This window comes from Melanostigma gelatinosum (genome assembly GCF_949748355.1).
Source record: "Melanostigma gelatinosum genome assembly, chromosome: 15".
NCBI classification, from domain to species: Eukaryota; Metazoa; Chordata; class Actinopteri; order Perciformes; family Zoarcidae; genus Melanostigma; species Melanostigma gelatinosum.
Window position 1 is genome coordinate 1,659,511 of NC_136648.1, and position 23,611 is coordinate 1,683,121.

Sequence of the window (23,611 nt, forward strand, 5' to 3'; positions counted from 1 at the left end):
TGGCACGCGGTTAATCTTGGCGATGCTTTTCCACTCGAGTCGGATTTACCTGCTGTTTCTTCAGTGGAATCGTTTGCGTGACGATGACCTCCAACCGCGCGCTTTCACCCCGCGCCGCGCTCGCCGCACCCCCGGTTCGATGCGCACGATGAGGACTTCGTCTCCCCAAAAATTGCTGAGATAACTCACAACCGGGGAAACAAAGGGAGGGGTAATAATAAGCGACACAACCGATAGAGAGGAGAACACAACAGCAGCAGCGATGGAGCTGTCCGAGGTCCGGTGCTCCAGCGCGAGCGAGGAGCTGTACACCATCAACAAGACCCCGAGCAGCAGCAACAGCAGCAGCAGCGGCGGCAGCAGCGCGCGACCCAAACGGCTGCTGTGGCAGAACGCGGTGCGGCACATCACCGAGCAGCGGTTCATCCACGAGCAGGGCGGAGGAGGGGTGGACGAGCCCTACGACCCGAGCCAGGACGCGCGGAAGCATTCTGCGGGGCGGACGTCGGTGGGGCACAACAACGGCGGCACCAAGGTGTTCCCGGAGCGCGCCAGCAGCGACCTGGGCTTCCTGCAGATCGACTGCGCGCCGAGCAACTCCGACTTCTTCCTGAACTGGGGCTACACGTACCGGGGGGTCATCTTCCCGACGCTGCGGAACGCCTTCAAGTCCCGCGACCTGGAGCACCTCTACCAGCGCTACTTCCTGGGCCAGAGGCGCAAGTCGGTGGTGGTGATGAACATCCTGGACGTGGTGACCAAGCTCACCTTGCTGGTGCTGCACCTCACCCTGGCCTCCTCCCCGATGGACCCGATCAAAGGGGCGCTGCTGGGCTTCTTCACGGGCGTCGAGGTCGTCATTTGTGCCTTGGTCGTGGTGCGGAAGGACACCACGTCGCACAGCTACCTGCAGTACAGCGGCGTGGTCACCTGGGTGGCCATGGCCACGCAGATCCTGGCCGCCGGGCTGGGCTACGGGCTGCTGGGGGACGGGGTGGGCTACGTGCTGTTCACGCTGTTCGCCACCTACAGCATGCTGCCGCTGCCGCTCACCTGGGCCATCCTGGCCGGGCTGTTCACCTCGGGGCTCCACATCCTGGTCCAGATGTTCATCTCCCAGAATGCACCGCTCTCTACCAACCAGGTGAGCTCCCACCTGTCCCCTCCTCAATCCTCCTCTCCTCTTTATCTCCTTCACCTTCCTCCACTCTCTCGTCTCCTCTGCTTTAGTGACCCCCCCCTCTCTCCTCAATCCTCTAAATCCTCCTCTTATCCATCTTCTTCCCCCACCTCCATCTCTCATTGAACCTGTCTCTTCTCCTCCTCTTTTTCTAAATCCCCCTCTTCCTCTACTCTCCTGTTGACCTCCTCCTCTTCCTCCTTTATTTCCCTCTTGCCTCCCCCTAATCTCCTCTTTTCCAGTTTCTCCATCTTGATCCCATTTCTTCACTCTCTTTTTATTTCTGCTCGTTCTCCTTGTCCCTGTTGTCCACACCTCCTCTCCTTTTTCTCTTTCTCCCCTCCCTCCTCTACTCTCCTCCTTTCTTCATTTCCATCCAGTCCCCCCCCACCCCTCTCTCTCCATCTTCCTCCCCCTCTCTTAATTCCACCTCTTCCATCCTCAACCTTTTACTCCTTTGTTTCCTTCTGGAATCCTAATTCTCCCTCCTCTTTTTCCTCAATCTCCATCTTCCTCTCATCTTTCCTCTTCTCCTCCATTGTTGACCTCCTCTCCTTTATTACCCTTTGCCTCTCCCTAATTCTCCCTCTCTTTTCCAGGATTTCCACCTTCCTCCCATTTCTTCTCTCAGACTTCTCTTCTTTTCAATCCTCCTCTCCCCTCATTCTCCTTCTGCTCTTTCTCCTTCATTTCCCTTCGCCTCCCCCTAATCCTCTGCTCCTCCTGTCCAGTTTCTCAATCTTTCTCTTATTTCATATTTTTGCCTTCTGTCCTTCTCTTCTCTCCTCCCTTCTTCTTCTCTTCCAGTCCTCCCATTCTTCTCCTAAATTGACCTCCTCCTCATCTCCTCATCTCCTCGTCACTTCACTTGTTTCTGTCCATCAGTGCGTCTCACAGACTAAATGTGTTCAGAGTTCCTGGATCCTGATGAGATGTTGATCAGCCGTCTCCTCATCCTTGCTCTTCCATTCCGATCATAACAGTCCAGACTGTCTGCAGTCGATGCTGCAGGTCTTTCTTTGTCAGTGAAGCTCGGCGTGTGTTGATGTGTTTGTGGGTAACCGGTCTTTGATTTCCTGATTTCTTTTCAATTTATTTTGTGAACGTTTTTTCCAGCTGTGATGATGAAATTAGGTCGTTTCTGGTCTCGACTGCTGAGGTTTCAGCACCGGGAGCTGTCCAACACACACGCACACACACACACACACACACACACACACACACACACACACACACACACACACACACACACACACACACACACACACACACACACACACACACACACACACACACACACGGCCTGAAATACGCTCAGCACCCCCTACTGGTGAATATTATGATCATAAATCAGCTTTCACATAAACCTGCATGCATCCCCCAATTTTGTTGTTGATGTAAGTCTGGAGCAAACAAAGCAGCACACGAGCCCTGTAACCATGAACACTGGATTCAGAATACACCGAACGCCAATGAGGTAAAAGGGCCGACTTTCATCTTTAAACAATGCCCTTTTCTGGTGTCCTAGTTTCCTCTTTCCTTGATTCTTTGCTTCCAAAGGCAGCCAGTCCGTCAGTGGTGGAAACGTCAGCTTGTGTAATGCCTTCAGAAGCTGCAGCACCATGCCGGCTGTATGGAGGCACAACAGGAGCTTTAAGATCAGAGCAGTTTCCTTTAGCTGTGTTGTTTGTCGTGGGGCAACTTAAGCTGTGAGAGAAGCTTCTTCCTCGTTATAATTCACCGGACTAGTGACGGGATACTTCACTGCAGCGGTGATATGTGAGCTGTGGCCAACAAACACTGTTGATTGGATCATGTAGCTGCAACGCTTCACAGATTGCAGTTGGTGCTGGTAAAGGTGTTTCGTAGTGACTCCATCTTGTCTTGCTGTCATGAGTAAACGTGATCATAACGTCATAATTCATCAGTCAGAAGCTGACTTTGTAACTTTGGATCAGGTTTGGTTTTAATGGAGCCTGTTGGAATGTAAACAGAGTGACATCACTCAGTTTGACATGAATGCGGCCTTCATTAGTCCAGTGACAGTGTTGCTCTCCATCGGTCAGCATGCTGCGGATGAAGCGTGTGTCTGTGTTTGTGGTATTTAAAACCTCTCAGCCGCAGAGGATGATTCAACATGAGAGAATCAGAAGCGACTATACGGGCATCGTTAGGATTCTCTCCATACGAGTACTCTTTATCGATACTCTTATCGGCTGTTTTTGATTGTTTTGTGAAAGATCCCTGATGACGTTTTTGCCGATCATTGCTGATCCATACTGTTGTTTGATTATAGCAGCTGGTCTGCAACGATACAGGCGATGTGAAGTCAGTCAACCATCAACAACTCTATATTATCCTTTTACTTTGTAATAATGACTATAACATAGTAATAAGCTGATTCCCACGTCCCGGCTGTCTTCAGTAGTAACTCTGAGCTCCGTGTCTGAGGGGAAGTCCTGCTGGTTAAAGGTTGTACCTTCAAAGGCCTTTCCCACTATTTCATAGATCAGAATTGAGGTAAATAGTCATTAAATGCATTACTTGAGTCCTGGTAAGCATGTACATTGAAACTGTTCTTTAAACTTGCTCTCATCATCATTTACTTATATTGTACTTTACTTTGTTTTCATTGTCCAATGAGAGAGGAGAACAGACGCAACACACACTGCTGTGTCAGAGGTCGGGCAGCTGCTAGCTGTTAGCTGTTAGCTGCTAGCTGTTAGCTGCTAGCTGTTAGCTGTTAGCTGCTAGCTGTTAGCTGCTAGCTGTTAGCTGCTAGCTGTTAGCTGGGTCTGATGCTCGGCTTTGCAGTGAGTGATGACAGTGTTTTATGATTTCTTTGTTCCAGATCAATAAAAACTACGATATGTGACAGATTAAACACAACCGTGACTCAGCTGGTTTCAGTCCATAAAAGCTTTTCCATTTGCTGCTCTGAACACTGTGTCTGTTTGTTGACGTGAGCAGTGACGGACACCATGACGACCAGCACAGAGTAATAGTATAGTAATACTATAATGTACTAAACTATAATACTGTGATACACACTGGTGCTGTCACTTCTGTAAACAGTCAAGAATTCATTCCAACTTTGTCATATTAGGAATGAATTCATATATTATTACGCAACCCTTATTAGAAAAACCATATCAGCACTAGTTTGCACGCTTGAGTCCTCCATTCTTTTTTATTTATTATAAAAACAAAAATCAACCAACGGCAGCACTTCCAAGCTGTTATTGTGAAATGGGCCTCTGGTTGAAAGCAACACGTTTGTGTCGTCTTTGTTGAAAAAAAGACAAAGAAACATTACTTGAAGCCGTCAAGATGGATTTTTGCGTGATATGCGATCACCAAATCCATAATGAACATTAACCCTCTGTGTTTTGCTCCCGTCACATTTTTCTCTGTCGCCTCGATTTCACTGCAATGTATTTAATGTTTTTAGAGTAAACGGTAAAAATGTTTGTGATGAAATATCACAATTTTAAGCTTTGATTTGGCTGCTTTTTTTGCGTGCTTTTTTGCGTTTGTGGCACATGATGTGTTTGAGGACCGTAGTGCAGATGGATATCTGACGATAATGACTTTTTACAGCGTTTGGCTGTGATTCGCGCTGCAGGTTTGGCGATTTCTGAAAGAAAACAAGCTTTTCAATCAAATTTGGGGTTCAGAGGGTTAACAAAAATGATTCATTTAAATATCTTTAGATCATCACTGGCTCACAGGTTGAGTGATTAATTAGCATTCACTCGCCCTGTGAACCATCTTAGCTTGTGTCATTATTATAAGTATCAGCTCACAGGAAGCTCGGCTGCTGGGGGGGGGGGGATTATATTTTAGCATTGCGTGTTGGTGCTCGTTGGGGCTCGCTGCACTCCTGTGGTTTAGGAGGACCGGGCTCGCTGTGAAATGAAACATCCTGGACTCAAGCGGTGCTAATCTGCTCTTATTAATTGTGTTTGCTTGAGGACGGGGTGACCATATGATGAACACAGTGACTACAGGGGGGGGGGGGGGGGGGGGGGGGCGTTCACTGTGGGTTTAATTAGAAAGGGAAACTCTGGAGTTTCACTTCAAATATTCCTGCACAAAGACGTATTCATGAGGTCGTAACGGAGCGCAGTCGCTCTGACATCTGTACTACATGTTGCACTGTCACCAATCAAATCCCTGTTTACGTTCACAGGACGATAGCAGCACCGCTAACGGCTAACGAACCACGGCTCCGTCAGGTTACATTGTGATGCGTTCAGGCTCTGTTCAGTGAAACTGAGTGTTGGGTGAAGCTAAATCATAACGTTATCTTGATGTAATCTGAGAAACTTTAACACACGTAGCTGTTTGGAGGTGACACATGAACATAAAATCTGATTGATAATTTGTTGTATTCATCAAAGTTGTGCATTGATAGTGTAACAGGATTGTACAGAGGACACAGGGAATAGTGGCAGCACAGCAATCAGAGGCAGTTCTGCAGTTTTCAGGATCTTTAATTAAATAAACTCCAAGAAACACAAAAACATCAAACCTAGCTCAGTCCAGAGTTCTATCACAAAACCAGACAGAATAAACTGTTCCAGCCGGGCCGCTTACTGCTCTCTGGATCTCTCAGCACGCTGTCCTCTGATCAGCTGTCCTGCTTCACATTGATTCACCTCCCTGATGAGGAGATCAGCTACAGGTGTGTCTCCTCCCACACCTGATCCCAATGCTCTCCTGAGGGAGTGGGTGGAGCCTCGAATTACCCTGGACCTCAGCCCCCTACAATGCAATCCTTAATATCGGTTTATCAGAAGCCCAGAGACGTATCTGTCTCTTTTATACTGTTTCAGTAGAGCCTCCGTTCAGACTGTGGAGGTCAGACAGAAGAAAGAGTCGTCCACTTCTCCCTCCGTCTTCCTGACAGACTCAGTATTGCCTCCATCGATCCGTCTCCGTCTCTTCAGGGCCTCTCGGTTCCCCTGCTGGACCCACACCCTTTGTCTCCGGCACATCGAAGGCTTCAGTATTGGCGGCTGCATTTCCCTTAAAGCTCTCACACCAACTCTGTCACGTCCCATCTTCTCTGAACAATAAGCTCACATTGACCCGCCGTTTGCTTTTGTTCCTCCTCCTCCTGAAACCCTGGTTCTGGTTCTGCGGTCGCTGCTGTATTGATCTCTGCCTTTGTGCACAAGTCTTTTCACCTGCTGTGAAAGGAACAGAGGCGTCCGGAAATAACAGATTCGGTTGTTCTGGCTTGAATATGATAATGTGTGTGTTTTGGTGGAGCTAAGAGCATTATAGCATCGGAGGTCTTGGTGACCTTTAAAGTGTGGCCGTCTGCCTGCAGCTTTCCCTTTTCTTTCCCCTCCGTAGACGTTTTCTCTGTTTTTGGACAAACTCGAGGAATCGGTGACTCCATCCTGTGTCCTCTCCTTCCTCCCCACTCACCTCGCCTCCCTTTCACACTCCTCTTCCTCCTCCTTTATCTCGCCGGTGTCATGCGGTTGATCTCGGACAGTCTTGCTGTTACCAGACACTGCACTCAGCCGCTCTTAATATTTGATGAAGGATGGAGGCCATCAGCAGCAGCTTTTTCAGTTTTTCATGGCTGACTTTTTTTTCCGTGACGCTTTTTGCTCCGTGACCTCCGAAGCGTTTCCAAACATTGCCGCAGTGTTAAAAGCTTTTACCGTCCTTCGTTCTTATTCTTCTGTCATGGATGAACCCCCAAATCAGGGCAGGAAGTCAACACTTCTCATCCATTTAGAAATCAGCAGGCGTCATTAAAACCTAACCGTACAAACACGAGGGGACGGCTTGACTGCCAAAGTGGAGAAAAGTGTCTTTTAATATTATACATTAAATATTATAAAAGCTTCCTTCAAATACGTGTTACTCAGTATGTGTGAGTCTCGCCGCCACAAATTATTCATGTTTTTACCTCGAATTATTTACACAATTACCATCACTTCTGAGATAGTGTCTGCGGCTGTCACCTCCCTCACCTGTCCACCTGTCCGTCTGTCCGTCTGTCCAGCTGTCCAGCTGTAGAATCCAGCCTGAAATGTCACAACAGTACCCGACAGACTGACATGAGCTCCTGCGTAGACTCTCCTGGTTCCCAGAGGATGTTTTCTCATTACTTTCCTCTGGTGCAACGTATTTCAATGGTGCATGGTTCAGACAGTGAGATGCGTACTTTACTTCATGTGAACGTTTGATTTCTAATAACACCAGAGTTGTAAAGTCAACTGAAGAAAAATAATGTGTGTAATTATTTCTGAAACATGTAATATTCTGCTTCAATCCATATTTGTTGTTTTAACAACGTTTTTGCTGCAGAACAGCGCTTGCTTGTCCAATTTGTGCTGATTGGTTTCATTCATGTTCCTCCCAACACACACCTGTGATTCATTAAGAGACTAAATACAACCCGGCAGCTACCTTTGCACCCACATCATGAGCAGCTGACCTTACTGTGCAGGTTTCAGCACGAGGCCTCTGCAGAGCTACGAGCACATTGAACAGATGTTAACGCTCAACACGCCGTTTGTTGCTGCATTCTAAGCTAACGTTACTGTGAAGAAGCAAGAAAACAAAGAGTGCAACCGGTAAAACGCCATAAACCAACCTCCACAATGACGTGTAATGATCTGTACACTCATATTTAGGGACTACTTTATTGCCTTTGTACAAGCCTTTAAAGAACGAAGTCCAAGTATTAAATGTGTTATAAAGAAACAAAGGTTGAATATCCTGTAAACACTTTGATATGACTGCAAAATATTTACTCAAATATAGATTTTTGAAGACTTCCTGTTTCTAAAACATCTAAAAATGAATTGGCCATCTGTAGAATGCTCAGACATGTACAGTACATATTGCTTTTATCCGTGAACTACTCCAGCACAGAAGCTCAGCGGCGCCTTCATTGGGGGCTCGCTACTGTTTAGCTATTTGAGAGTTCGCGGTAATGTGTGACTGAACTTCTTAAAACGAGTATCCATTCAATCCACGAGTAGAGCGCATATGAAAGAAAGCCCGCACTGCCTCTCAGTTTGATGTTGCTGCCTGAGACATGAAAGAAGAGAGAATAAAATGGATGAAACAGTAAGACACACGGACGCCGGCTCCAGCCTCTCAGGTCTGTTTGAAGGCACAATGAAGAGCTGGATTTAGTATCCAGCTCTTTGCCATCACAAACTTCACCGAGGGGGTTTTTGTCTCCTTGTTTATTCCCCCGGCCTTGTCCGCGGTGAGACCAAATGAAACGGTGTGTCTGGGAGATTTACTGACCCCGAGTCTCTGAAACCATAAAAACATGGCACCCTGTAGTGGCTCATTTCCTCCGCTCTGCTTTGGGCTCTTCAACCTTTTCTGTGCAGTTCTCGTGCCAGAGGAGCGTCTTGACCTGATGAATGACACCTCGTGTGGTTTCACAGCGGAGTCCGTCCTGAAACCCCCTTCAGGGAATATGGAAACTATTTTCCACCTTCTTCCTCCCGTCACTGAAGTCTATTCCTTTGCTCTTTTAAATTCAAATGTCACCTCTCGACACTGAAACGCGTCAGTGTGGATCCAGTGTTTTTCAGCAGTGGTGAATGACCTTGATATTTACCTGCAAGTCATTCAGTTTTTCTTGCCAAAGGCTGACTCAACACTCATCTACCCGTCCTCTTCCTCTATTATTCGGCCCGGCAGCGAGACAGTGATCTCAGTGAAAGCTTCTCTTTGTGTACCTTCACTGAACGGCCGACAGAACGTCAGCGCTGCTGCCGGAGAATACAAGAAGCTTAAATGTGTGATGGTTCTGTTGCCTAAATCCATCTTTTGGTTTTGTTGCATCAACCTAACTGTTGGTTGGTTGATGTGTGAGCACTCTGTCACAAACCGGGCCGAACGGCCATGACGAAAAAGGGAGACGCATTCAATAAGGCAGTTGATTCATTATTTATTAAGTTTAAAGTAATGAAAAAGACAAACATAAACTAACAGTGACATGTGAAGTCAGCAGTGTAAGTGAGTGGGTGCGTGTGAAGTGTATATGCAGTGTTGTGTAGTGTAACACACCCGAAACCAAAGTGTGTCTCAGGAAGGAGCCCGAGCCAGCTGACGCTCCAGAGGCTTTTATAAAGGCACCCGGGCCAGTGGAGTTAATTGCCTCAGGTGTTCCACTCTGCCTGACGACCCACTGCCACACCTGCAAGGAAAGCAGCCACACAGGCAGACAGGGTCGTCACAACCGTGTCACGGCAGTTGGTGAAATAGTCACGAAATACATTCTGTTGGTTTTGTGTACAGGGACACGAATTGTCAGCTTCTTAACGTTTACGTTAACGTTAAAAAAGGAAGTTAGGTGAAGGAAAAACATCATGTTTGGCTTTAAAATAACTACGAACAGTTAGGTTGAGAGAACAACACCAACAGTTAGGTTTAAGCAACAAAACAAGTTTTTTAAATGAAAGCAAGATGAAATCCTTCTCTCGTGTCCATTATTGTTTTTGGTGTGTTGACCCCACAGATTATAAAGCGGGTTTGATAAGCAACATTTGTCCTGTTTGAGTCTGAGAACACATTGAATGAGGTTTTAGGCTTAAAGTGAGGGTGATTCTCGGCTTATTCTTCACATTGAGGATGATTTCAGACAGGATTACCTCCCGGCTGTAATCTATTCATAGCAGCGGGCAGCAGCGCTCACCGCTCTCCTCTGGGGTTCTTTTAATGAGATTACTTCTGGATTGCTGTTATCTGTTTGAAATGTGGAAAAACCAGCAGGTACACGGGAAAAAGAACCAATAACCTGTGTTCCACTCTGGTGGTGAAAAATAGTTTGACCAGAGAAACACCTTTCAGTTACGAGCGTTTTGGTTTTTATTTAATTTTTTCTGTCTGAAATTATAATTCACTCAAGAGAAAGATGGCTGCTTTGAATGAGATTTTTCTCATGAATTTATAAAATATTGTTGTAATTAATATATATATATTATATATTTACATCATCAACACAGTTTTTTTGTGGATCACGTAGAAATAATAAATGAATAACGGCTGAGGTATATTATGACGTTATCGTGATGCGTTTAAGCTCGATTCAGAGTCGAAAAAATATTAGGCAAAGGTAAATTATATCGTTATGATGCCTTCAAGTTCTAATTAGTAAAAGGAGAATTAAGCTGAGGTAAATTATTATGCTGTCATGTTCAAATGTAACGAGCTCTCTAACTGTTGACCGTTTTATTGTTAATACTGAGGATTGTGTAATGCCGCTGGTATCTGTATCGACGACTCGGTTTCTGACATCTTGATCAGTTTGGCTTCATCGGGGACGCAGCGATCGCTCTTCCTGCTCAGCAGCGGTCGGAGCCGCTTCCATCTCTGGAACCCAAACAGAGCCGTTTGACACTTGCCATTGAAAACTGCCAAGCTGCCCGTGAATCTGCCCGTGGGCACCGCGTGTTACACAACGACGACCATCCGTCATGTGTGATATGATTCTGCCAGCGCGAAAACCATTAGCTTTTAGAAAGTGTTAGAGTCATCGCCGCCAAATGTGTCCTCGCCCGGCAGAGAGACTGAGAAGTGGCTCTCTTGATTGAAATGGACATTTTAAGAGTGCTCTTTCATCGATGTGTAAATTGGGATTTTAACCGTCATGCTTAAAAAGAATAATCTGTGGACCTGTGTTGATTCTAGACACCGAAACATCTTCTCTCATTTAGTGTTCTGTGGCTCTGGATAGTTTCTCACAAGCTGTTTTGTTTTCACGTTTTTCGGAATGCTTCGGCTTCATTTGTCCCCAGTCGTGGTCACTATCTGTCCCACGAACGGACATTTATTCCGGTCGCAGAAGCGGTTTCTTGAGGCCTCTTAGAAACAGACTGAAGTTGGAGGAACCGAGTGAAAAATGTATCTCATTAGATAAAACAGATGTTGACAAACTGTATAATCTGACATCGAAAACAGGTAATAAATTGCTATGTTTGATATCGCAATACTCACCATATGGCAAAAATATCGTATCGTGACTTAAGTATCCTGATAAAATCGTGTCGCTGGATTTTTGTCGGAAAACACACAAAAGATGCGATGATATGTTCTGGTTAAACCTTTTGTAACACATGAACAAATACATAGAGAGGATGAATGGCAGAGAGCTTTCTTTTGTTGTCTAGTTTGACGTTTTGCTAGCTCTGGCTAACGTTATACTTCCCCGCTAGCACCGACGCGCCGGTACTGAGCATGGGCAACTCTCAACAGACAAGAGAAAGAAGCGGGTTGGCTCACTCGTTGGCTACTTCCATCCTTGATTTCCCCGTCGCTGATGATGGAAGCAGCTGACTATTGAGCCATCTCGTATCTTTCTCATCTGTGGTGAGAGTCGGACAGCATGCACTGATCACAATACGCCCGATACGTGTTGTTCCTGTGTAACACGTGACACTCGCATACCCGCCGATACCCGATCCAGCACTTCACGTTGTATCGGAGGCATTTCTGATTGAGCTATCACAACAAGTGTATTTTAAAAAAAGCATCAAGAGCTCAAGAGAACAAAGGAGATCACATGTGGTGTAATGCTGACTTGTGCAGATGGGGCAGAGGGAGGATTCCATGAGTGATACCAACAAATCAACCTCAGAAAAATATTGATGAACTCTGATACTGCGAGAGGGAACTCGAGAAGACGTACTATACGTGTCAGCATTCTGTGCATTCAGTCATCGGTCCATCAGAGCTGCTTACAGCCTCACAGAGAGCCAGTGGCTCTGCTCCTCGAGACCCGCCGTTACATCCACAGAGTGACATTAAAGAGACCAGCGAGCTGCAGAGCTGTGGGGAAATGTCACCATCACATGCTCGGGAGGAGCCTCGCCCGAGGCCACGACGGGGGGAAGTACAAACATGTTGGATCTTCTGTCGGACCTCACGGAGGGTTTCTTCAGGGGTCAGAGGTCGCTGTTATAAAACCACCGCTGTTGTCTTGAGCCATAAACATGTGTCTCTTTCTAGCCCCTGTGTTCAGGAGACCTTTAATGACTCTTAGAAATGTTTTTTTCTTCTCCACAAATGTGCGTGGAGATGCAGACTTGGGTCATAACTGCCGGTGGAAGTCTTGTGGCTCGGTTTGGTTTAAAGCTTCAGAAAAGGTCGTCGGTGAACCTTTGAGCGGAGATCATTGTTTCACACATGCTGTGCGTTCCAGCACCAACACTACCACACTGTTTCATATGCCAGGAAAATATTTAGTGTGTCCTCATGCATAGAATGTCAAAACCAGTTTGCCAGAAATATCAGGCTGTGTCCCTATTGAATGCATACTGCATGCAGCAGTACTAATACTTTCTCTAATACTCTGATCCATGCCCTAAAACCTGCTGAACGAATGACATCCCATCGGCCGGTTCTTTGTCTTCAGTCCTAATTTGCACGGTAACATGTTGACATTGATAGCATGACAAGCACGATGATACCAACAACAGTTCCTCACGGTAACTTTGATTGTACATGGATGTTTAGAGTGTGGAGGCAGCGCACACTAAAAATACATCCAGCCAACCCAGCGCTGCGCCGTGGGGCTGCTTGTGATCACAGATTGCGAACATATTGGTGAACATCTCAGCTTTCATCGCTGCGTGTTTGACAGGAGCCGCTGTAACACACACATCCTCGCGCAGACGTTCGCTCGTCATCTCAGCCTTTGGTCCAATTTACACGTTCAGCCTGAGAAAAACAACCGAGCTGTGATTCTGGAGGTGCCAAGATGAGCTGCTCACAGGCTGTCAAAGGAAGGTGTCTGAGATTTCACTGTCAGATCAGCTCGTTACACTAATAACGTCTTCATACCGCATGTATACCCATGCACTGTACTGGAGGGCCAAAATATCTATTGAGTGATTCGTGTTTTAGCGACATTACACCATCACAGTCGAGATCTCAGCGATCTGTGAAAACAAACATCCTCATGTTGTGGCCTTTTCACTGTATTTGACAGTTTGTGCTGCGATGGATGGCATCGCTTTATGGCACTAAACAGGAAGAAGATGTTGTCCTTTGAGGTTAAGTTTCTGGTGATGGCAGAATGGAAAAGGTAAAATACAAAATGGAAAATACAAAAAAATAAATCACCAGTTAGGGCTCTGGTAGCAGCAGTGACCTGTCAATCACAGTAGCCCCGCCCTAAAGCATCCCCTGCTTTATGGTCTGTGTGACTCTAAATGGACCATAATGTACTAAATGAACATCATGCTGTATTGAAGAAGACTTGAAACTAGAGATTGAGACATAAACTCATGTTTACAATGTTTACTGAGGTAATAAATCAAGAGAGAAGTAGAGTCATTTTCTATAGACTTCTATACAACCAGAGGAGTCGCCCCCTGGTGGACACTAGAGAGAATGGATTGGGTTAAAATAAGTACATTTGTTATGTCCCTTAAGTGAAGTTAGTTGTACGTTGGAAAAACAAGTGCCATCCCTGAACATCTTGGTAATCCAGTATGAATATTTCACAACTTATCTCGATATTTCTACAGTGTAGTGTCTATATCTGCCGAGTTCTCCTTGAACAGCCTCTCTTCATGAGTACCATTCATAAAACACTGAAATGTAAATGTGGCAGCAGCTCTTCAGAGGTTTTACACCTGAGAAATGTTGCTGTCAGTGTGCTTTTTAGTAATTGAAACTACCGGCCGGTTAGTCATTGGTGCTGCTCAGTCACTCACTCAATCACAGCGCTGTGTCAGCATTTCTAACTGAGCACAAAGAGGTGGTTCTGATTCTCATTCCTTTTTTGGGGGGTATTTAGAAAGACTGATGGACACTCTGCAGACTGGAACATCCCTGTTTAATACTGCTAATGAGTGAAACCCAATGCTGTGTAAAGCTAGTATTGGCAGGAGGTGTGATCTAACTCATTCTTCGTGTGACAGAAGAGATTTATGATGGTTAGATCCGCCTCGTTGCAGCTACACCAGCTTTAATCTAGTTCAAATAGAGACGCTGACCACAGCTGTTTGCACTGCTGGATTCAATTCTGACAGTCGGTCCACTGAGTTTTTCTACAAAGTCTGTCTGCAAACATCAGAGTGATATTGCAATGGTGCGGGCATGAATTATTAATGGAGACCGTCCATGCAATGTTAAATTTAAAATGTAATATCTTTTGACGGCCTGTGTTGACTGTGGAACGTCTTCATCTAGTCGTCGGCAGATGACTGTGAAGCCGAGTTAATCATTCGCTGTCCTCTTCTGTACCTCGAAGCCACAGAATAAATCCCTTCATTTGGCAGAGGAGTGTTTTCTGCAGAGACCGGCGCCGGCAGCTCCGAGGTTTATCTCTGCTGCTCATAACCAGCTGCCCCGCGCAGCGCGTTTCCATACAGCAGTCATCAGATACCAGGACACTCTCACATCGTCACCAAATGCAACCTATTGGTTTCGTAGACAGAGACACGAATAGTCCTCTTTTATGCCGTCGCTCGGAACAACTGTTTCCGTGACGAAATTACGTTAAAAACGAAAGTTAGGTTAAAGCAACAAAACCACTTTGTTAAGTTAAGAAAAAACATTATGGTTGCCCTTGAAATAACGATGCACATTTGGCCTTTAGACACTAAAACCCCCAGTTAGGTTTAATTAAGCAACAAAACCAACAGTTAGGTTTAGACACCAACACCAACAGTTGGGTTTAAGCAACTAAACCAACAGTTAGGTTCAGACAACAACACCAACAGTTAGGTTTAGACAACAAAACCAACAGTTAGGTTTAGACAACAAAACCAACAGTTAGGTTTAAGCAACTAAACCAACAGTTAGGTTCAGACAACAACAACAACAGTTAGGTTCAGACAACAACACCAACAGTTAGGTTTAAGCAACAAAACCAACAGTTAGGTTTAGACAACAACACCAACAGTTAGGTTCAGACAACAACACCAACAGTTAGGTTTAAGAAACTAAACCAACAGTTAGGTTTAGACAACAACACCAACAGTTAGGTTCAGACAACAACACCAACAGTTAGGTTTAAGAAACTAAACCAACAGTTAGGTTTAGACAACAACACCAACAGTTAGGTTCAGACAACAACACCAACAGTTAGGTTCAGACAACAACACCAACAGTTAGGTTTAGACAACAACACCAACAGTTAGGTTTAGACAACAACACCAACAGTTAGGTTCAGACAACACCAACAGTTAGGTTTAGACAACAACACCAACAGTTAGGTTTAGACAACAACACCAACAGTTAGGTTCAGACAACAACACCAACAGTTAGGTTCAGACAACAACACCAAGAGTTAGGTTCAGACAACAACACCAACAGTTAGGTTCAGACAACAACACCAACAGTTAGGTTCAGACAACAACACCAAGAGTTAGGTTCAGACAACAACACCAACAGTTAGGTTCAGACAACAACACCAAGAGTTAGGTTCAGACAACAACACCAACAGTTAGGTTCAGACAACAACACCAACAGTTAGGTTGAAGTAGAACACCTGTCTTCTGGTTTAAAGTCCTGTACGTTGGACTCGTCCATCTCCCCTCTCGTCCACCAACAGTCGTCCTCTTTGGATATTATAAAGTACGTCACTTGCTTTTAACTGTTGCTTAGTTACGTGGCTGCAAAAGATTGGATTTTGTGACTATTTTACGAACTGCCGTGAAACCAGAAGAAGGTTAAGGTTAAACTGAGGCGATGCTTCTTTCAGAATACAAATGTAATTCTGTAAATCCTGCTGAATTAAATACAAGTGTAGTCATTGTGCAGGGAGGTAACTGATCGCTCTGAAATATTGATCCTCTGGCTCTCACATCATTTTGCCGTGTTACTCACTAATTGTCCGGCCCGTCTCTTAAATCTCTCTTCTATTTCTGCATTGTTAAATCTGAAGGACAGACGTGTGCATGTTTATTTCCCATGTCACACTAAATATGTCACTTCTCACCCTTGAATCAAATTGGAAACATTATGATAATAAATATTATTATTAACCTTCGCCTCATTATTTTCCGTGTAGCTGTTTGTAAGCTGCGCCTCTTCCTGGCCCGCTGCTCTTAATGAGGCCTCGTTAAAAACATCCACATCACTGGCATTTCCCTTTAATGAGAGCACCGGCGGTCTCCATGCTGATGCCCTTTATGGCGAGCCCGCGCTGCTTTTTCCAAAAACAACATGGACGCCGCGGCGGCTACCGTAGCTACCGCAGCTTTTTTCTATTTTGGTCTCCGTGGGAGGAGCAGAGGCCTTCGGGGGGGCGACTTGGAAATTGAATCAACGCTGATGGTGTCCTGGGAGAGATTCACAGTAACACACCACCACCTCGGTGAGATACAGTGAAGAGCCTCAGGGGAGTGTGTGTGTGTGTGTGTGTGTGGCTTAAAGGAAAAACACTCCCACACATATTCAGTTTTCGATGTGAAATTCACTCCCAAAGATACATTTTTCCGCTACGGTAACATGCAAGGTTTCCTGCAGCACTTTCTTTAAGCCGCCTCCACTGAATTAATGACCACCTCCGCCATCGTCAGAATAAACTAAAACAGTTTCACTAAATACAACCTTAAAGGCCCAGTCGTTAACATGTAAACGTGTTGTTTCTGCTACAGATATTAAGTTTTACACATCAGTGTGTTTGTGCTTTTTCCTTCAATTAACATTTATTTTACACTGTTATCATCTCTGACTACTTGATCTGATGTGCTCTGGTCTGCAGTGCACTTTTACTCAATTTAAAAGTATCAACTAAATACAATTAACATGTAATAAAAGACTAAACAAAAATAATGAAAATGAATCAATGAACTATTAGACCTCTGCAGCCGCCCGTCTCTGCTGCAGGATACATCGGCTGTGACCGTGTTGCATTGTGGGTACAAGGAAGAAGAATACGTGGATCGAAAACAGACTTTGTCTCAGGTTGTGATGCGTGGATTTGGTTAATTTGTCCACCGTGAGTCTGACGATGTTCCAGGAGGGCGGCGCTCTTTGTCAACTGTCGACTCGACTGTTTAGTTGCGTCACTGTTGAATTGAGACTTTCTTATTGTTTTTCAGGCAAAGCTTTTTGTATGGCTGCTAACAGTAACCACTGATGCATTCGAGGGAGAGTCTACTTCATGGTGTGATAAATGGAAACTTTTGCTTTTGGTCCAGAGAGCAGTTCAAACAACACCCAGAACCAGGACCAGGATCTGTCAGCTCAGCAGAACCAAACGTCCGTCTCAGTTTAAGGCCAGAATCTCTCTGCCAATATTTGAGGATCGAGTCGCATCCTGAAACAAACACCTCTAACCCTCCGGCCTCTCCTCTCCGTTAACTCCGACATCGTTCGGTGGCGACGGAGAGGCCTACGAGCAGTCGAAGGAGACCCCCCCCCCCCCTTTTTATAAACGGTCACCTCGCTCTCCACAAAGCATCGAGCTGTCGAGAACACGAGGAATCAGGAGAAATGCCCTCTTCATGCTCAACTCGCTCCTCTTGAAATGAGCTCTCAGTGCAGCAATTTTACGGCAGAGGAAAACGGCAGCGGAGCGTTTTCCTCTCAGCGACGGAGAACACTGAGCTGTCTGTTTGAGGTTTTCATCATACAACACAATAGGGCCTCGAGTGTTTGAGCAAGAGACCTTTCTCCTCCGGAAAAAATGAATTCAAAAAAGGAAAACGAGACATCACACGGGGAGCAATGAAGCCACCAATGAAATCACCATCACTTTGATTTCTACCTCTACGGAGGCTTCTCTCACTCAGGACTGAACTATAACAGAAGCATTGAAATACACTCGTCTGTGGTTCTGACCCTCTGAGACGAACACTAACGGGGCTGATTGGAGCGGGAACAGAACATTTATTTATTCTTGAAAAGCACGGTTGATTTACAGTCACCACATTTGTCATCTGAACTGCTGAGTCTGGGAGAACATTGCTTACAGGCTATGAATCTTACAATACATCATATATCATATCATTGGCCACAGAGCAGGACGACTCATTCTCATCAAACAGCAACGCTTGGTCAGTGGACCTGAGCTTCACATCCTCAAGCGTCAGCTTTGGACGACGTGTCACTCTTCTGAACTACGTTAGTTAGTTGAGAGCCGGTGAGTCTCATTCAGACGGTCTGTGACGCTTTGGGACGGAGAACGGGTTGATCAGGCAGGACGTACGGATCGGAAACGTGTTGATGATGTTTGCCGTCAACGAGCTGATAAATGATACAATACTGTATTATTGGATCGGTGCATAGACTCTCTCTGATACCTGATCCAGCTGTTTAGATGAATGTGAGACATTTCTGACATGCTTTTATCCAGCTAGTGAATGTTGTGCTGTAGTGGTGCATAATCCCAGAAGACCAGAACCCTGGAGCTCTGGAGCCCTCGTCGGCAGGCTGGCAATCCAGTTTTCCCTTTAAATGTCAGAGGACATGTTTTAAAAGCCATGAAAACCTCTTCACCTGTAATCGTGACTGATTGATCGACCATCTCATCGGCCGGCTGCAGACCGGTCCAATGAAACCGTCCTCAGTGACCTTTTGATACAGACAGAGAACCGATAGAGACGGCAGCAGATGCTCAGGACCTGTCCGGACTTGTCTGGGACTGTATTTACTCTGCACACACACACACACACACACACACACACACACACACACACACACACACACACACACACACACACACACACACACACACACACACACACATATGCCTCCCCCGTGAGGGTAAGATAGATAAACACCATCATTCTTCCAAACTGATCATTTGGAACAATAACAAGTTCAGTTTAACATCTTCAGATAGTTTGAAGGGCAGACTGTGTGTGTGTGTGTGTGTGTGAGTGTGAGTGTGAGTGTGTGTGTGTGTGTGTGTGTGTGTGTGTGTGTGTGTGTGTGTGTGTGTGTGTGTGTGTGTGTGTGTGTGTGAGTGGGTGAAGCAGTGAAGTGAACCTGTTTTAACGCTTGCATCATGTGAGGCTCCAGCAGGCGGAGGTGGAGGTGGTGGTGAAAGCCCTCGGTGGTGTTGCAGAGTGTTACATCAGCTGTGTTTCTGGTTTCGCCGGCGGGATGGAAAAGCAGGTTTTCTTAAAAAGAAAAAAACACCAAAACTACACCGTCTATCAGCCAGAAGCTGTAATTTGTTGTGATGTGTTTCTTCAGGCGGAAGCGCTTTTTCCGTCTAAAAGGTCCAAACCCACCTTTCTCTGCACCACCCCCACAGATCGGATGAACTTCTCCGTGTCAGGAAAAGAATCACTCACTTTTACAGATCTATTGAAAGTAACATCCAAAAACGAGTTTATTTCCTCAAGTGAATACAGATCAGTGCTTTTAATGCACGTTTCAGAATTTGATGCAAGATCTGATTCACTCTCATCGTCCATGTCCTCTCCTTCACACGACAGCTGGCTGTTGGACACAGACCCGACACTCTGTGCGTCCTCTAAGGCTGCGTGAGATCTCCACCTATCTGCCACCACAGAAGCCTGCTGGTTGTAAGACTGGCCCTGCGTTAATTCAGAGCCGAGAGATCTCACAGGAATGAACCGAGAGGTCACGAGAGGTCACGAGAGGTCACGAGAGGTTCCTCTGCTCGTCTGCTCAGCGGTGCTACTCAACTCAGCAGCTCAGTGCTGATGAAGCACGATAACCAGCGGTGTGTTTACACTCTTTAAACACACACACGCACATACACGCACGCACACACGCACACACACACACGCACACACCGACAGACCGACAGACATGCAACATAGAACACCAGACACACACACACAGTGGCAAACTAAACTTCTGTTCTATTTTTACTCTTGTTTTCATTTCATTTCACATCTTTCCACATGCTCTTGATATGCAAGCGGTGTCTTGTTGTGGCAAAATGTTTGGCATGAACAAATAAAATGAATGAACGAAAAAAAATGAATCTATTTTTGTTCGACTTTTGTTTCCGGTCACTGCTTCGCTCGTGAACTGCAATGATCCAAACAGAGAAACATCCCGAGCCGTGTGTGAGAGCTCACCCTCCGTCTGTGTGTGTGTGTTTCAGGTCGCGGCTCAGGCCGTGTTGTTCATGTGCATGAACACCGCCGGCATCTTCATCAGTTACCTGTCGGACCGCGCTCAGCGCCAGGCCTTCCTGGAGACGCGGCGCTGCATCGAGGCTCGGCTGCGACTCGAGACGGAGAACCAGAGACAGGTGAGTCCACCGCTGGAGACAAGAGACGATAACGCTGCTCACAGGGTCACAACGGTGCTGCCCGTTGCATTCAGAGGAAAGAGCTGTCGTGGTATTTACACCGGAAACAACGGAGCCTGAACGCACCTTTTAGAGTGGGAGCGGTTCACAGCAGCAATGGGGGAGTTTGGATGATTTCGGAGCTCAGCTCTTTGAAGTCTAGTCTTTAAGAGATAACGGTGACCTCTAAATGACCGTCAGTGCACAACAGTCATGTGTTTTTCTACGTCCTGTTGTTTAGTGACGGAGCAGAGTGGGAAGACACTTTGATAACAGCAGCGAAGCGATTGATGGGTTTCGGTTGACAGGACTGAATGTTAGCAGCTCGGCTAATGAGCCCGCTGAGAGGAGAACAACATGGACGCTGCATCGATCCGCTGCTGTCACGCTAACTGCATCAGTGCAGTGGACACACACACACACACTCACACACTCAAATAGAAACGAGACACACAGTCTGAGTCGTGTAGAGCGTTGTTTGCGCAGTGGAGTGGGGGTCAGCCTCTGAGAAGCCACAGAAAAGCTTTCACGGCGTTGAGTTTCCTGGAAGGGTTTTGGCTCTGATACGCTCTGGGACGGTTGTAATGGGTCGAGATGGGGCCTCGCCCTCGAGCAGACCATCTTAATGTCAAACCAATCAGAGTATTTCTGTCAACATGCTGTAAGAGCACAGAGCCACGCTCGTGTCCACAGCACGAGGCGAGCAGTACACGTTTGTGTCCTTAAAGTGAAGGCAGCACGTGGATAGAAACGGCAAGTAGAAAGGTGGAGCATTTAGCAGCTAAAGACACAGATATTCCCCTCGGGACCAAAAAGAGAGTATTTTGGACTTAAATTCATCAGGCGGACGCAAACACAAGTCCACTGAGATGCTGCCGTTGCTCTGTGTCTGCTGCAGGTGTACATGGGCAGCTGTAATGTTTGCCATGTTAACTTGTCAGTGTTGTGTTTTTATCTGATTTAACTCCAAGCTGGACGCTGAGCTGAACTCATCCAATGTCCGACATGTTGAATCTCTTGCTCATCTGAATCTACGTAGAACTTACACAGAAACACAATCAACTGTGTACGTATCAATACGGCAACTTGATCAGAAGCTCGATGCTTCAAATCGAGGCGCTTTGTGTGAGCGTATGACGGAGGAAAGTAGGAAGTCAGGTGACGTAGTTAATGTGATAAAGTCCTCGTAGGGAGTTCGGGGCAGATGAAAGGGTAATAAAATACATGACTTTCACCAAGGAGACCACTGTTTGGGTCCTCTGTCTAACCCAAAGGTCGATGCTGTTTTTCTTGTTTTTCTTTTTGCCTGTAGGAAGTGTAGACATGGGGCGAGTCAGAGGGGTGGGACATGCAATAAAGGTCCCAAAGCCAGAATTGAACCCGGACCATTACAGTTATAAGGGATGCGCTGTAACCACCCGGCAACCGCCCGGCAACCAAGGCACAGAGCGTCTACCGTGACTCGTTTGACTCGTGACGTAGTGTAGTGAACTACATATCAAACTTTCTTCTTTTAACTCAACCAAGATGTTTTCATGTGAACGCGGAAGTTAAAACAATTAAAAAGAGGGTATGCATTTAACAAAACTGACGGGCGAGTGGAGCGTAGAGCGTCATCGTTGACTACGTATACGTATGTCATGTCAACACATCTTACCTTCACTTGTATTGCTTCAGGTTGATTTTGGTACTGAAGTCCCTCTGAACAGTGTTGTCTTACTGTGGGATGAACATTTAATTATATTTGTAAAAAATAAAGATGCATCTTTTAAGATGCATCGTGGAATAAACCCAAAGGGTTCAAGGCAGGAGCACCGTTTTTAAATGTGGGTCAACTTCAGATGGTGACGTTGAATTGAACAAGAAACTAAAAAATCAAGCGACAGTAAAAGCAGGAAGAAGGAACAACGTGTTTTCCAGTGACCCTTTAACACAATCCAAATGGAATATGAACGTGGAATCGTCAGTGAGCTGCTGGAGGGCTTCAGCTCTCGGCTCAAATCAAGCTGCGCTAATGACTTTCAGAGCTAGCGTGAGACTGAGTCCGCTGGCTCTCATCTGTCCAAACCAGAGACCGTGTCCAGTGGAGCAAACACACCCTGCACTGTCCACACTGCAAAAAATATCCACCTGAGTAACAAGCAAAAAAAGCACAAAGACACATTGACATATAAATCATCAACAGTGTTCACTCTTTACATATTAATTAAATGCTGTTATATTTTGTAGTTAACGTTTGTGAGAAAGGCCAAACCAACTACAAAATTAAAGTTATCGACTAAATGTGATTTGTTTCATTTTGTGTGGAGAAATGATGCGACCAGATTATGAAAATATCTGTTTGATTCTCGATTTCAGGAGAATCAGAATTGAGTATACAGTTTTTATTTGAATCTCTCTTAATGTACTGAAACAGAAATATCAATAAGATGACGTACAACGGTAAATAATAGACAGAACTGTTCGGTATAAAAGCAGTGAAAGGAGTAAAAATAAGTATTATATGAATATATGTAAAAGCACGAATGACCAACGATGAAATAAGAAATGAAACGTCTTTATCCAAGTCAAGTGTTCTGTGAGTTGTAAAGAAAACAAATAGTTCAAAGAAATAAAAACTGAATTGCTGTACATGGATGGTAGGGCTGGGCGATAAATCGATTTAATCGATTAATTCGAATGTGTGCTTTAAGGCGATGTGTTTTATTGAAAATCGAGAAAATCGCCCCCACCCCTTTTTCCCGTAGTAGAGTGCGCGCGCATTGTTTACAAACTAAAACAATGGCGGCCAGCAGCTTCACTGCTGCCGCCGCCACCTCACAAAAACAACCCAGCATTTTGGAGACATTCACCAACTGTACTCCGCATGAGAAGAAGAGTGCCCGGTGGAAAGCCATCACGGATGCAGTCGCGATGTATATCGCAAAAGATATGGTGCCCATATACACCGTGGAAAAGCCGGGGTTTATTCACCGTCTCAAAGCTTTGGACCCCAGGTACGTGCTACCAAGCCGTAAACATTTTTCTGACGTTGCCTTGCCTCGGCTGTACAATAGTACACGCCAAAGGATCTCTGCGGAGCTGGAGGGGATGTCATTCTACTCCGCAACAACTGACCTGTGGTCCAGCAGGTTGACCCAGACACCGATCCACTTGACTGGTGGAAGCGTCACCAACTTAACTTTCCAAGGCTAAGTACTTTA

The 23,611-nt window shown here is 45.7% G+C and overlaps 1 protein-coding gene across 1 annotated transcript in view; it reads left to right on the plus strand.

Annotated features, from left to right (window-relative positions):
* Positions 1 to 262: 262 nt before the first annotated feature.
* adcy8 (adenylate cyclase 8 (brain)) overlaps positions 263 to 23,611 on the plus strand; it is a gene marked incomplete at its 5' end in the record, with an annotated part of 56,834 nt that continues 33,485 nt past the window's right edge. Inside the window, 2 exons of the mRNA XM_079285461.1 lie at positions 263 to 1,144; positions 20,220 to 20,369. Of these exons, the coding sequence (XP_079141587.1) occupies positions 263 to 1,144; positions 20,220 to 20,369 (1,032 nt within the window). The remainder of the gene's footprint in view (positions 1,145 to 20,219; positions 20,370 to 23,611) is intronic.